Below are 12,060 nucleotides of genomic sequence, written 5' to 3' on the forward strand. Positions count from 1 at the left end.
ATCCGGTCTTCGCCACCTGCTGGTCATTCGCCCTACACCCACACTTGGGTCCGGCTGCTTTGGCCTGGTCCCAAAAATGCGAGCACCTCCCGGTCCTCCCGCCGCGATCGCCTAGTCCGGGGCAGCGCGTCGGGCGCCTCCAGCCGGACGGGCTTCCCGGCGCGGGAGGGGGAGGGGAGGGGGCGGTGCCGGGTGGGGCGGGGCTCCCGCTGCTTCCCCGGAGCCTTATTCCCGGCCGCGCGCTGCCAGCGAACGCTCAGTCGGCCCAGGGAGCTGCACGCGGCGAGCGGCTGGTTGGCCTGACGGACGGTCAAGGGCTGGAGTGGGCGCGCGGACGGACCGCGAACAGACGGACGCGCCTCGGTCGCAAGGTTCCCAGGCAGGATCTCCCCGGGAGGCGGGCAGCGCCCGGTGGAATCTCGCTGCCCCTCGCTGCCTGGCCCCCGAGTGCAAGCGTCCAGCGGCCGCCGCATCCAAAGTGATCGCTGCCTCTCCTTCCCCGCCAGGCTCGGGACCATGAAGCCGCTGCCGTCGGTGGCGCTGAAGCTCTTTCTGGCCGCAGGTGAGAGCTGATGTCTCCGAGGTCGGGGGTGGGGTGGGCGCCGTGCGGGGGACACGTGGGAAGGTCGCTGCGGCGACCCCACCCCCACCCCCTCCAGCGAGCCACTTGGCGGGGCCCGTGCGGCCTTGGAGGGCGGGCGTGGACCTCGGTGGCATGGTGAAGGCGGGGTGCAGGCGAAGGGTCTGATGAGGCCTCCTCTCTTCCCTGGTCCAGTGTTGTCCGCGTTGGTGACCGGTGAGAGTCTGGAGCGGCTTCGGAGAGGTCTGGCGGCAGCAACCAGCAACCCTGACCCTCCTACTGGATCCACACACCAGCTGTTACCCACGGGAGGCGATCGCACTCAGGAAGTCCAGGACTTGGATAAGACAGACCTGGACATTTTCAGAGGTGGGTGTGGAGGCCGCCTAACCTTAGATGCTGGTTGAAGATAAAGCGTGCGCAAGGCTGGGGATTTAGCTCAGTGGTAGAGCGTTTGCCTAGCTAACGCGCAAGGCTCTGGGTTCGGTCCTCAGCTCTGAAATAAAACAAAACACACAGGTCTAAGATTTATACTTTTACTCCCGCCCCTGCGCTGGGGGCTGAAGGGATGTTTATGACATATTTCAAGGAAAAGCTTGTGGCCTGATTGGTGTTGGGGATCCTGGAATATAATGCTATCATTCGTGTCCTCACTCACCTGGTGTGGATTCCTACTTCTTTATACTTTGGAGCAAACTGAAAGAGGCAGGTTGTCCTCTGAGGTAAGCTAGACGGTAGGAGGAAGCCATGATCACGATGCTTTCTCTACAGTGTCTATGCAAAAAAAAAAAAAAAAAAAAAAGGAGGGGGGATGGGAGGTGCAAGTCCTATCTGGTATCTGATTGTGACTGGATATGTGATGATTATATATAAAACGAGATGATGGGTGGGAACATTGAAAGTGTGCAGTGATAGTCTCCTTCATCCTCCTGCCTCCAGGCAGTTAGGAACTCCTGGCCTTGGTAGATGAGGCCAGCACCCCTGCAGCTGGCTATGAATGGTGCGTGTTGGGGCCCTAGAAGGCTATTTTGAAATGCGGTGGGTCTGAGACTTGTAGACTCTCTGGCCACTTATAGAATATCCAAGGAGACTCCAAGAGGAAAGAGCTATGTGTGATCCTATAACCTGTATCTGGGGCTGAACAGAACAGGGGGACTGGGCCAAGTCTGGAGCCCAAGGGCCTCCCTGCCTCTGGCCCCTTGCAGTGATTCTCAGAGGTGGAGCCAGCTCTAAGCCCTGTGGGCCCCCGGAATGACTATGTTTGGTTGGAGAAACACACCTGTTCAGCCCCACCTGCTGCTCAGCCTGCCTGCCCGATCCTCACCCAAGGCTTCCCTAGGTACTTTCTCTGCTTCCTCGAGAGTCTGCTCCAAAACTGAGGCTGGGATCCCACACTTCATCCTCTCAAAAGTGGCTCCTTGGGGTCATCCATGTCCTGAGCAGTCCAGACTCTCCTGGCTCTCTCTCTCTTAGACTGGGTAGGGCTGGGCATGGCTGTGACTCACCCCCCACCCACATGGCTGCTCCTCATACCTCTGCCAACCTGACTCACTCTTTTCAGCAGGAGCCTAGCTTGTCAATCTTATTCTGCCTCTCTCTCTAATAGCCTCGGGTCCTCCTCCTTTGCTTTCCCTGAAGTCCTGATAACTGGCTTCCTCTGGCCACGGGCATCACCTTATGTGCGCTCTGAAGGAGCCTGGAATAGGACTAGACACCCCAGTTCTCCTCCTAATCCTGCACTACCCTGGGGCAAGTTCCTACCTTTGGGGATTTTACTGTTTTCATCTTGAAAAATGCCCTGGCATTGTTGAAGTCTCATCTCTCTTAGGGGTTCTATGTCCCTAATCTAACCTGTCATGTTCACCTTTCTGCCAGAGTCAGGCTATAGCTGTGGACAGTAAGCACTTTTAGACTATTGGATTCAGGGAGGGGGAAGGCTGGCATCAGACTCCTGGGCTAGTGGCCAGTCCAAGCTGGATGCAAGTTGTTTTCCCCCCAATACCTGCAGCCTGGGAAGAAGAGGGGAGTTGTCATGGTGGACAGTTCCTTGTACATAGTGTAACCCCCACCTTATCCCAGCTGTAAATAGGACATTTGAGGATAACCCTAATTGGATGTTTGAAAAAGTGAATAAATTGTTAAAGGGCACAGGGAGGGGCAGATATTTTGCCCAAACTCAAAAAAGTAAAGTCCTTTAAATCAGGGCTGGCCCCACTGGCTGTTTCAGAGCTAGGTTCTGCACCCATCTTGTTCCCTGTTCCCAATGGGAACTCCAGAAGGGATGTTCCAAATCTAATAGACACTCTTCATTTAGAAACTTCCTATCCCAAAACAGCCAAGTTCCTTCTCCCAAAGCAATTTTTGTCTGTGACATATCTTCCTGCAAGTGGGTCACTGAGTAGGGGATCAGGAAATGAGGCTGACTGAAGGCTTCAATAGAATCAGGTAGATGCAGGGCCATCGGAGACGGGGTAGAAAGCAGGGAAAACACGACTGCAAGGCTCGCAGCTCTGTGCCTGGAGCTGCAGTTACTCTGGCTTTCTTAGAATGAGGTTCTTCTTCCTTGGGATCTACCCTGACCTCTATTTCCTCTTCAAGTTTCCTCTTTCTGCTGGTTCTTAAAGAGCTTTCCCAGACCCCTGACTGCAGGTGGGGTCAAAGAGTGCGTGCACCAGATGTGCACATCTGTAATCCCAGCACTCAAGGAGGCAGAGGTGGATCTCTGTGAGTTCAAGGCCAGCATGGTCTAGAAAGTGAGTCCAGGACAGCCAGGGTTACACAGAGAAACACTGTCTCAAAAATCCAGAAAAAAAAAAAAAAAAGAAAGTGTGCATCCTCAAAAGTACCCGACTGTAATCCCATGTTTCTAACGATGGTGTGGGCGGCATGAGAGTCTCAGGTTAGCCTGGCTTACATCTGGAGATGCTTTTTCAAAGAGTAGAAAGGCTGAACCAGTACCTTTTTTCTGCAGTGGATTTCTCCTCCAAGCCACAAGCGCTAGCCACGCCAAGCAAAGAAAAGAATGGGAGAAAAAAGAAGAAAGGCAAGGGATTAGGAAAGAAGAGAGACCCATGTCTTAAGAAATACAAGGACTTCTGCATCCATGGGGAATGTCGGTACCTGAAGGATCTCCGGACTCCCTCTTGCCAGTAAGTGCTCCGTTCCCAGAAGGAATCTCATCCTCACACTGCCAGTCACATGATCTTTCTCTTTGTCACTGTTCCTTGAATTCATAATTTCACCCAGTTTCTTTTCAACCCCTGGGAGGAAGTTCAAAGGAAGGGACATATTTTTAGTCAGCGGAAGTCCCCGCCGCTGCCGCCGCCACCACCACCACCTCCAAAAAGGATGCAATTTCCTGTGCCATGGGTTTGTGACGCTCCTTCAAGCTTCAGGACATTTCCTCCTGCATAACCATAAATGAGCATGTGTCTAGGAGGGCTGGCGCTTGTGAAGGAGGTCCTTCATTCCTGCCTTGGGCCCTTCTCTGGAAAGGAGAGCGGATAGGAAACATGGCAGAGTGGGTTCCTAGTTAACATGAGGTGCCTTAAGTTACATGCCATGCAGGAGCATGTGCTCAAGTGTGTGCCCGTGAGTGAACAGGTGTGCCTTGATTCTAAGGCATGGCAGGACTACACGGAGGGGAAGGAGCATGTAGAGTGACTTGAAGCCCCGCTTTTTTCACCCCCCTTCTTCCCTGTCAGGAGAGAGACAGACTGTTGGAACCCCGTGACTCTGCATAGGAGACTGGACAGTTCGAGTTGCTCCCACTCTGTCAAAACTCTGTATTGTGTCTCCTCCTCCTGTGACTAGCATAGGTCCTTGGACTCTTTATTTGCCAGTTGGCAGACAGACTCGTTGCTTCCCCCCTTCACAGTCAGCGTGTCCTTTCCTGTAATGTCACAGGCAGGAGCTTGCTGTATTGGAGAGACTTAAGAATGGCAGAAACAACTGCGTGGTTGTGGCGGCACACTCTTTTAATCCCCAGCACTAGGGAGGCTGAGGCAGGCGGATCTCTGTGAGTGAACAGCCAACCTGGTCTACAGAGTGAGTTTCAGAATAGCCAGGGCTACACAGAGAAGCCCTGTCTCGAGAAACCGAAAAAAAAAAAAAAGGCAGAGTCTCTGTCTGCTCCTTCCCAATGTCCCAGGACAGGACAGGAAATGTTTGTCTTAAATGTGTAAAATGGCATCATCAACTCAGAGTGGAGAAAGTGACTCTGAGGGCAGTCAAGACGGGTGAGAGTCAGGAGTCCGTCTAGCCACACTGGTTCAGGATGTTTGTGGCTCGGGGTGTTTTGGTGAATGGATGTGCAGAGCTTTTATTGATCTGCCGAGAAGCAGGGCTCCCCAGGCCTCCTAAGCTCAGAGAACACAACAAGTGTGCTTAAGGCCACCTTCCCAGTGGCTCTAGTGATAATAATCATATTGGTATTGTTTCTTTGAAATCTGAATTGTTTACGTTTAAATCAAATTCAGCCCAGCAGGCATGGTGAGTACTTACTTGGTGCTGTACACTGTGAAGGGATGAAAAGAGATGGGTCTTTTGAGATTTCCAAAAAGGCCTCTGCTGGGAGGGCAGAACTTTCTCTACTCCAAAAATGAGGAACCCACAGAGAGCGAGTAGGAAGTTATTTGCATGACATCAACAGCTAAATAAATTCGTGGGAAGAAGATGGGGGGTCTCACTCCTATCCCAGCATGCTTTTCATGCTCCTAGGACACACTGCATGTTAGCTTTCCTCCTCTATATCTGTCCTTATAGAATTGAGCAGAATTTCACGGGAGCAGCTTTTGTACCCAGACACTCGTGAGGATTTCACTTGTCCATTACTGTATCAGCTTCATAAGCAGGCTGCCTAGGGTAGGTTCTCTGACACAGAGCTCCTGGTTTGCGGCAGCATAACATCTGTGCACCTACATCTGTGTCCCTTCTTGTGGCTTCTCCTCTACTTTAGACCCAGAAACTGCCAGCTAGGGTGTGTCCAGGCTGCTGTGGTGAACTTGAGGCGAGCTGGCTTTCTAAACCAGCCTCTGACAGCCCCCAGGGACAGGAAAATCCTTCTGTGTCACCAGCCAGAAGTCACCCTCAAAGAGCAGTTTTCTTGAGCTTCTGACTGGCTGCTGACCCAGAAATTGGTTGCAAAGTTTCCTGTGGCTGCAGCAAACTTGAGGGTAGCTGGGTTGGGAAGGACTCGGCTGGGATAGAGGAGGCCTGGAGTTTCACTGTGTGCACTGCTCACAAGCAGAGGACCCCTTCTTCAGACTCCACGGGGCTTGAGCCTCTCATGCATTGTATCATGACTCACATGAGTGGGGCCTGGGCCTTTCATGATGCCCCAGTGAGGCAGGCTTTTCTTATCTCTCTGATTTGACATGAGGAAACCAAAGCTTAGAAAAGTAATGTGTCTTGCCCAAGATCACCTGGCTAGAAATAGCAGAACCAGTCTGGAACTCACTTATTCTCATCTTCTCTATCAAATGATGCTCCCTCCACCTCCCGGGGAAGCTATGGAGACATATATGATTATGTAGAAGATATTTCTGGACTCCAGGAGGAGCTCCTGTTGTCTTGCAAGTTCTGAAGTGGGTCACAGACATGGAGAGGAGAAATATGTCCTAGTTTGATGGATGTGTGTGTTGGCTTGGGGCGAGACACATGATCTTGCCCTGCATCCAGGGATGCTTTGAATGTACTCAACCCTCCTCCTTCCCTGGGGAAGCCAGGCTTTGAAGGGAGGGAGAAGTGGGTAATATTAGCACACTTACATTATTATCCTTTTGACTCAGGACAGAGGTGGTTGGAAGGATTATATAACTGAATTGCAGGACTCTGAGGCCAAGTTTTATTTCTACCATCTGAGTAACTACCTGTGGGGTTTGAAATGATGGTTTGGAAGTGCAAAACAGATTCAAATTCAGCTTCCGTCTCCTGGCATAGCATAGTTGCTGAAGTCATCCAGACTGCTGGGTTAAATCCAGGGCTCTAGTACTCACTAACTTTGTAACCTTGGCATGTTACTTAGCAGGAGTTAAGCCTTGATTTCTTCAAAATGGGAATGGTAACTTCTCCTTCACAAGCGGTCAGACTTCAAATGTTAAATGTTATCAAAAGGCCCGAGTTCAAGCCTTGGCCCCAAGTTCAAGCCTCGGCACCAAGTTCAAGCCTCGGCACCAAAGACCAAAGAAAATAATCCTCGTGAAACAGTTAATGCAGAGTAGCTCATGGTAGGCCTTTGTTATTTGCTATTTATTGCTACCACATTATTGTTATTGATTATTATTCAAAGCCTTAGCAATAAATAGCAAATAACAAAGGTCTACCATGATATGTTTTCTTAGGGTTACCTGCGTTGCTCAGAGTGGATGGAATTGTAGGGGCTTCTGACCTTGGCCTTGCTGCTTCCTAGTTATGAGACTTGACAAATCCCTTAGTCTCTGTGACCCCTTATCTCTGCACACACATGATTTTCCAGGGACCCTCCCAGGAGCTCTCTTTAGGTCGTGGTAGGGTAGGGATGTATTTTTTCTGACTCTGACTCAGGGGCCAGAGATGCTGAGGAGGCCAGGTAAGGAGCATATCCTGTCCTTTGCGGACCTGACCTACCTTTAAGGTGCTTTGTGTCCAGGCGTAGGTGCAGGGCAGTGCTAAGGGATGTAGTGCCACTCCACTTGACCCCTTTGCCAGGGCTCCCCGGAGCCTCCCAGGGCCCTGCCAGCAGGAAGGAGGGCTTCATCCTGACTCTGAGGCTCCAGGTGCACAACCTCCTCCCAGAGAAGGTGCAGTTCAGAACAGAGGACCACCCAGTTCTCTGTGCCTCCTTCAGCAGCTACTGGCCTAACATCCCCAAACTGACAGGCCTACCTCCTGCCCCAGCTGCTGGGTGAGCAGTTGTGGAGTATGTCTGAACAAAGTTAGAGGGTCCATGCCCATGCTGCTGCTGCTGCTGCTGCTGCTGCTGCCCTGCTGCGTGACCTTGGGAAGCCGCGCCACCTTTCTGCAGCGTGGGGCTCCTCCTACATCAAAGGATCTCAGGGATGCTCAAAGGAAGGGATGTGAATGTGTTTCTTCAGCAGTCTTCCTAAGAGCTCTAAGGAAATGCTTTGTGTTCGAGGAGGCGGTTGTCACATGATTTGTTTCTCGAGTGAGAAGAGCCCAGGGATTGTTTCTGACATTCTTTCATGCTGTTACAGGGTGGCTGGGCAGGGAGATGTTATCTTGGTTTGTTTGCTTTGTCCTGGGATGAAGGAGGCCTGAGAGCCTGGCATTCCGAGGCCAAAGGCTGCCGTTTAGCTCCCAGGTTGGGAGCTAGGAGTTAAATGAAGGAAATGAGAAAAATGATTCCTGGCAAAGGGACAGGGCCTATTAATAGGCTGAGCAGCGGTGGGGAGGGGCTGCATGCTGGATGCGCTGATGGGCAAGGCTGGGTTTATTTCTGGGTCAGAATGTCGAAGGGCCTCTCTAGAGGGAGTGATACCGAATCCCCCTCAACTCAATCCATCAGCCCTTATGCCCAAGTCCTCTTAAGTGGCTTAAGCAGAACACCTTAGGACAGATGTAATAGATTAGACCCATGTGGAATACATCTAAACTGAGACCTTCAGCTCCTCCTTCACTTTTTCCCCGCCTGAAGCAGGACTCTGGGGGCAGGGCGGGTGAAGAGAGGGGCAGAGCGGATGGACGCAGGCGCCGTTAACTCTATCTTCTTCTTGTTATTCTAGCTGCCACCCTGGTTACCATGGAGCGAGGTGTCATGGGCTGACCCTACCAGTGGAGAATCCCCTATATACATATGACCACACTACAGTTTTGGCTGTGGTGGCTGTAGTGTTGTCCTCTGTCTGTCTGCTTGTCATAGTGGGACTTCTCATGTTTAGGTGAGTGTTGGGGGCCCTTTGCAGACTTGTCTTGGGAACCACTTATTTCCTTCACCTCGTAGGACTCAGAGCCTCTTTTCATATCCCTAGATCTTGGGTTTGTTACTGTGTACTTTCTAGAATCTGTTTTGCCTGACACAGCATGTAGAGCCCAGGGTGCCTATTTCCAGGCCTTACAGGTTCATTTCCTCCCTCTGTGGCCTGGTGACTCACCCACGGAGAAACCTCTAAGGACGTTTCTTTCTCCCAGAATTGGTGTATGTTTTGGTAGTAAAGGCATGGGTAATATTATTGATGGTAATCTTTCAGTGAGTCTATAAGGATATTTTGAGGACCAAATAAAAAAAGTTAGGGGTGATGGGTACATACCTAGTATGAGGCCAGCCTGGACTACATAGAAAATGCTGGGTGATGAGGCGCTGTCTCTAAAAACATGCATATACATTTAGTATATATACATACATATATATAAATATACACAAATATGTAAATTATCTGCTGGTGGAGACAGGAACCCCTCAGGGAAGCTGAACTTTGGCTAAAGACTCATGAGTTGCCTTACCTTCTGGGCTTTTCCAAGAAATAGCCATCGTGGGGTGGGAGTTCCTTCAGAGGGCTGGCTGTGGGACCTGCACTTTGTCATTTCCTCACAACCCTTATCTCCCTCAGGTACCATAGGCGAGGAGGTTATGATGTGGAAAATGAAGAAAAGGTGAAGCTGGGCATGGCGACTTCCCACTGAGGAGGACCTGCATGCAAGGTAATGGTCCATCCTTTGCCCTGGGCAGCAATGGACAGGCCAAGGCATGGGTGGGTCTTGGGTCTGTTTCAGTGATTGCTGAGTTCTCTTGGTCAGGGGTTGCAGGGGCTGGGTTACTACTGTGGGGTCAGAGCTCCCGTGTAGAATTGTTTCCAGAGACTTGGTGAGGCTTCTCTGGTTAGCTTACAAGGTTGTGACACCCCCAGAACCCCCTCCTAATGCTTTTTGCATTTCACAAGATTGGACCCAGCGTTAATTGCCTCCCTCTTGTGCTTCAGAAACCTTCAGGGGATGGCTACCTCTGAGACAGTGGTTCATTACAAGATCTACAGAGGGACAGTACTTCAAAGGCAGCCATGAAGACCTGCTTCTTCATTCCCAGTTGCTACTCTGACTGGGCCTCCCGTAATCGCTCTGCAAAAATATCAGAGCCTCCAAGTGCCAAACAGACTATGCCCACTGGGATCCGGATCAGAAGGAAGCAGAGGCGAGAGGGCCATTCAGGTCTTTCTGATTCTCCTCCACTGACCCCCTGGCTTGTTGAAACACTTAGCTTCTGGATTGAAGTGCCAGCTAGTTTTCATGTGCTCCAGGGTTTCTGACTGAAAAAAAAAAAAAAAATGAGAGGAATGATGAGCGATTTATGGACTGGGAGAGAGCAACAGAGTTGGAAGCCATGTGGCCAAGTAGCCACAAGGGATCTGCTGTTTGGACCCTCCAGCACGCTGGATTTGATGAGCTAACTGTGAAATACCACAAGCCCAAGAACTCTGAATTTTGGGACTTCTACCCAGAGAGGAAACATAACAACTATTTTTTTTTCTGTTATTTGTTTGTAAAATGCCTCTTAAATTATATATTTATTTTATCCTATGTATGTTAATTTATTTAGTTTTTAACAATCTAACAATAATATTTCAAGTGCCTAGACTGTTACTTTGGCCATATTCTGGCCCACCTCTTTGCAGCTCTACAGCCTGGCTCAGCGCCACGCTGCCGTTTGCTCTATAGCCCATCTATAGTAATTTATTGTCTGTCTACATTTCAGAAGCTATCCCACGAGCAGAGTATCCCAGCGGGGGTTGTGTATGGTCAGAATGCAGGGATTGATTTGGGTAGAGCCACTCCATGAGTTGGACTGCAGTCTCGCCTAGGTGATTTTTGTCTGCTGTTTGTGTTTCGAAAGCCCAAGGTGCTGACGTCGACGTGTAATAGATATTGGTGTTTGCCTGAGTCCTCTCCCTTTCAAACCTCAAAAGAGGTTGGGTGTCCATGCCTGCAGTTTCCTGGTCCCTTGTCCTCCATCACCCTGTCCCACTCTCCCTTGTGTCAAGATGTCTCCCTTACTCCTGCCATTCTTCTGGTGCTACTCCGTGCAGGGGCTGGTAAAGCAGAGGACAGTTTGGAAAAGGTGTTAGTGAAGAAAAAGGCTGAGGAGGGACAGGGAATGTTGGAGTCGACTATCTCGGTAGTTGATTACCTATCGGTCACTACAAAGAAAGTTGGTGGTGGGGAAGGTTTTGGGTAAGCAAACTGTGTCTGCTGTCACAGTCCCTGTGGAAGTTTCCGGTGCCATTTCTGAACTGTTACAACCTATATTTCCAAAACCTGGTTCATATTTATACTTTGTGATCCAAATAAAGATAACCCTTACTCCATGGTCTGCTTAGTTTTGGTTTGGCTTGTTTGTTTGTTTAGGGTATCACTGTTGAATCCTGGCTATCCTGGAACTCTCTATGTAGACCAAGCTGGTCTTGAATTCAGATCTGTCAGCCTTGTCACCTGAGTGCTAGGAGAAAAGGCTTGTACCACCACACCTGACTTGTTTGTTTGGTTTTTATATACATGAGTGTGCGGGCCAGAGCTTGACTTTGGGTGTCTTTCACAATTGCTCTCCTTTATTATTTATTTTATTATTTTTATTATTATTATCTTATTTAGACAAAGTCTCACTACATAGCTTAGAACTCAAGAGATCTGCCTATCTCTGCCTCTTAAGGGATGAGATTAAAGGCATGTGAGCTACCATGTCCTGTTTGCTCTTCTTATTTTTTGAAACAGTCTCTCACTGAGCTCATCGGTTCATTACGGCTAGGCTAGTGTGCCAATGAGCTTCAGGGATTATCCTATGTCTGCCTTTTACTATCCAGGGTCTGGAATTTCAGACACATGCCAGTGTATTGGCTTTTATATGGGCACGGGGGATACAAACCAAGGTCCTCTTATGTACATATAAAACAACTTCACTCACTGAGCCATTCCCCTGCCCTATTCTGCTTGCTTTAACTGGGAACTTGTTTAACACAGGAATTTTCTTTTTCTTTCTTTTCTTCTCTCTTTCTCTCTCCCTTCCCCCTCTCCCCCCCCCCCCCGTCTGGTTTGTTTGCGTTTTGTTTTTTTGTTAATTAGTTGCTTTTTTAAGTCAGGGTTTCTCTGTGTAGGTCTGGCTGAATTGAAACTCACTCTGTAGACCAAGCTAGCTTTGAACTCTATGATCTGCCTCCCAAGTGCTGGAAACATTGGAATTTTCTAAGCTGTCTCAGTGTTAGACATGTTTATGGACACTGTTCTCAGTATTCACAGCTCCATGGTGGGGGGTTGTTGTTGGATATATATTTCCTGTTGATTTATCTTTTAGTTAAGCAACGGTTATTCCTAAACCAGCTGAATACTCAAATCACCACACAGAGACTGGGATTTATTTAATTAACCTAGAGCACAATGCTGGGCAACAGCTACTCCATCCTAAACCTCCAAGCCCGCATAGTTTCCTACCATTCAGATTCACCCATTATACTTGCTTTTAGTGGTATCTTAGGTCCAATTCATTTCTCCACGTGGTT

The 12,060-nt window shown here is 49.6% G+C and overlaps 1 protein-coding gene across 1 annotated transcript; it reads left to right on the forward strand.

The window, feature by feature from the left end:
- Positions 1-249: 249 nt before the first annotated feature.
- Hbegf (heparin binding EGF like growth factor) lies at positions 250-10,875 on the forward strand. The gene is made up of 6 exons (XM_021651717.2): positions 250-562; positions 776-949; positions 3,552-3,729; positions 8,302-8,457; positions 9,127-9,217; positions 9,496-10,875. The coding sequence occupies exons 1-5, from the start codon at positions 517-519 to the stop codon at positions 9,197-9,199; spliced, it is 627 nt and encodes a 208-aa protein (XP_021507392.1). The 5' UTR covers positions 250-516; the 3' UTR covers positions 9,200-9,217; positions 9,496-10,875.
- The last annotated feature ends 1,185 nt before the right edge of the window (positions 10,876-12,060 follow it).

The sequence above is a fragment of the Meriones unguiculatus genome, chromosome 2 (assembly GCF_030254825.1).
Source record: "Meriones unguiculatus strain TT.TT164.6M chromosome 2, Bangor_MerUng_6.1, whole genome shotgun sequence".
Classification (NCBI taxonomy): domain Eukaryota; kingdom Metazoa; phylum Chordata; class Mammalia; order Rodentia; family Muridae; genus Meriones; species Meriones unguiculatus.

Coding starts and splice junctions, on each gene's coding strand:
- Hbegf (XM_021651717.2), top strand. CDS start 517: ATGAAGCCGCTGCCGTCGGTGGCGCTGAAGCTCTTTCTGGCCGCAG. Junction 563..775: donor GAAGCTCTTTCTGGCCGCAG/GTGAGAGCTGAT, acceptor TCCCTGGTCCAG/TGTTGTCCGCGTTGGTGACC. Junction 8,458..9,126: donor GTGGGACTTCTCATGTTTAG/GTGAGTGTTGGG, acceptor TATCTCCCTCAG/GTACCATAGGCGAGGAGGTT.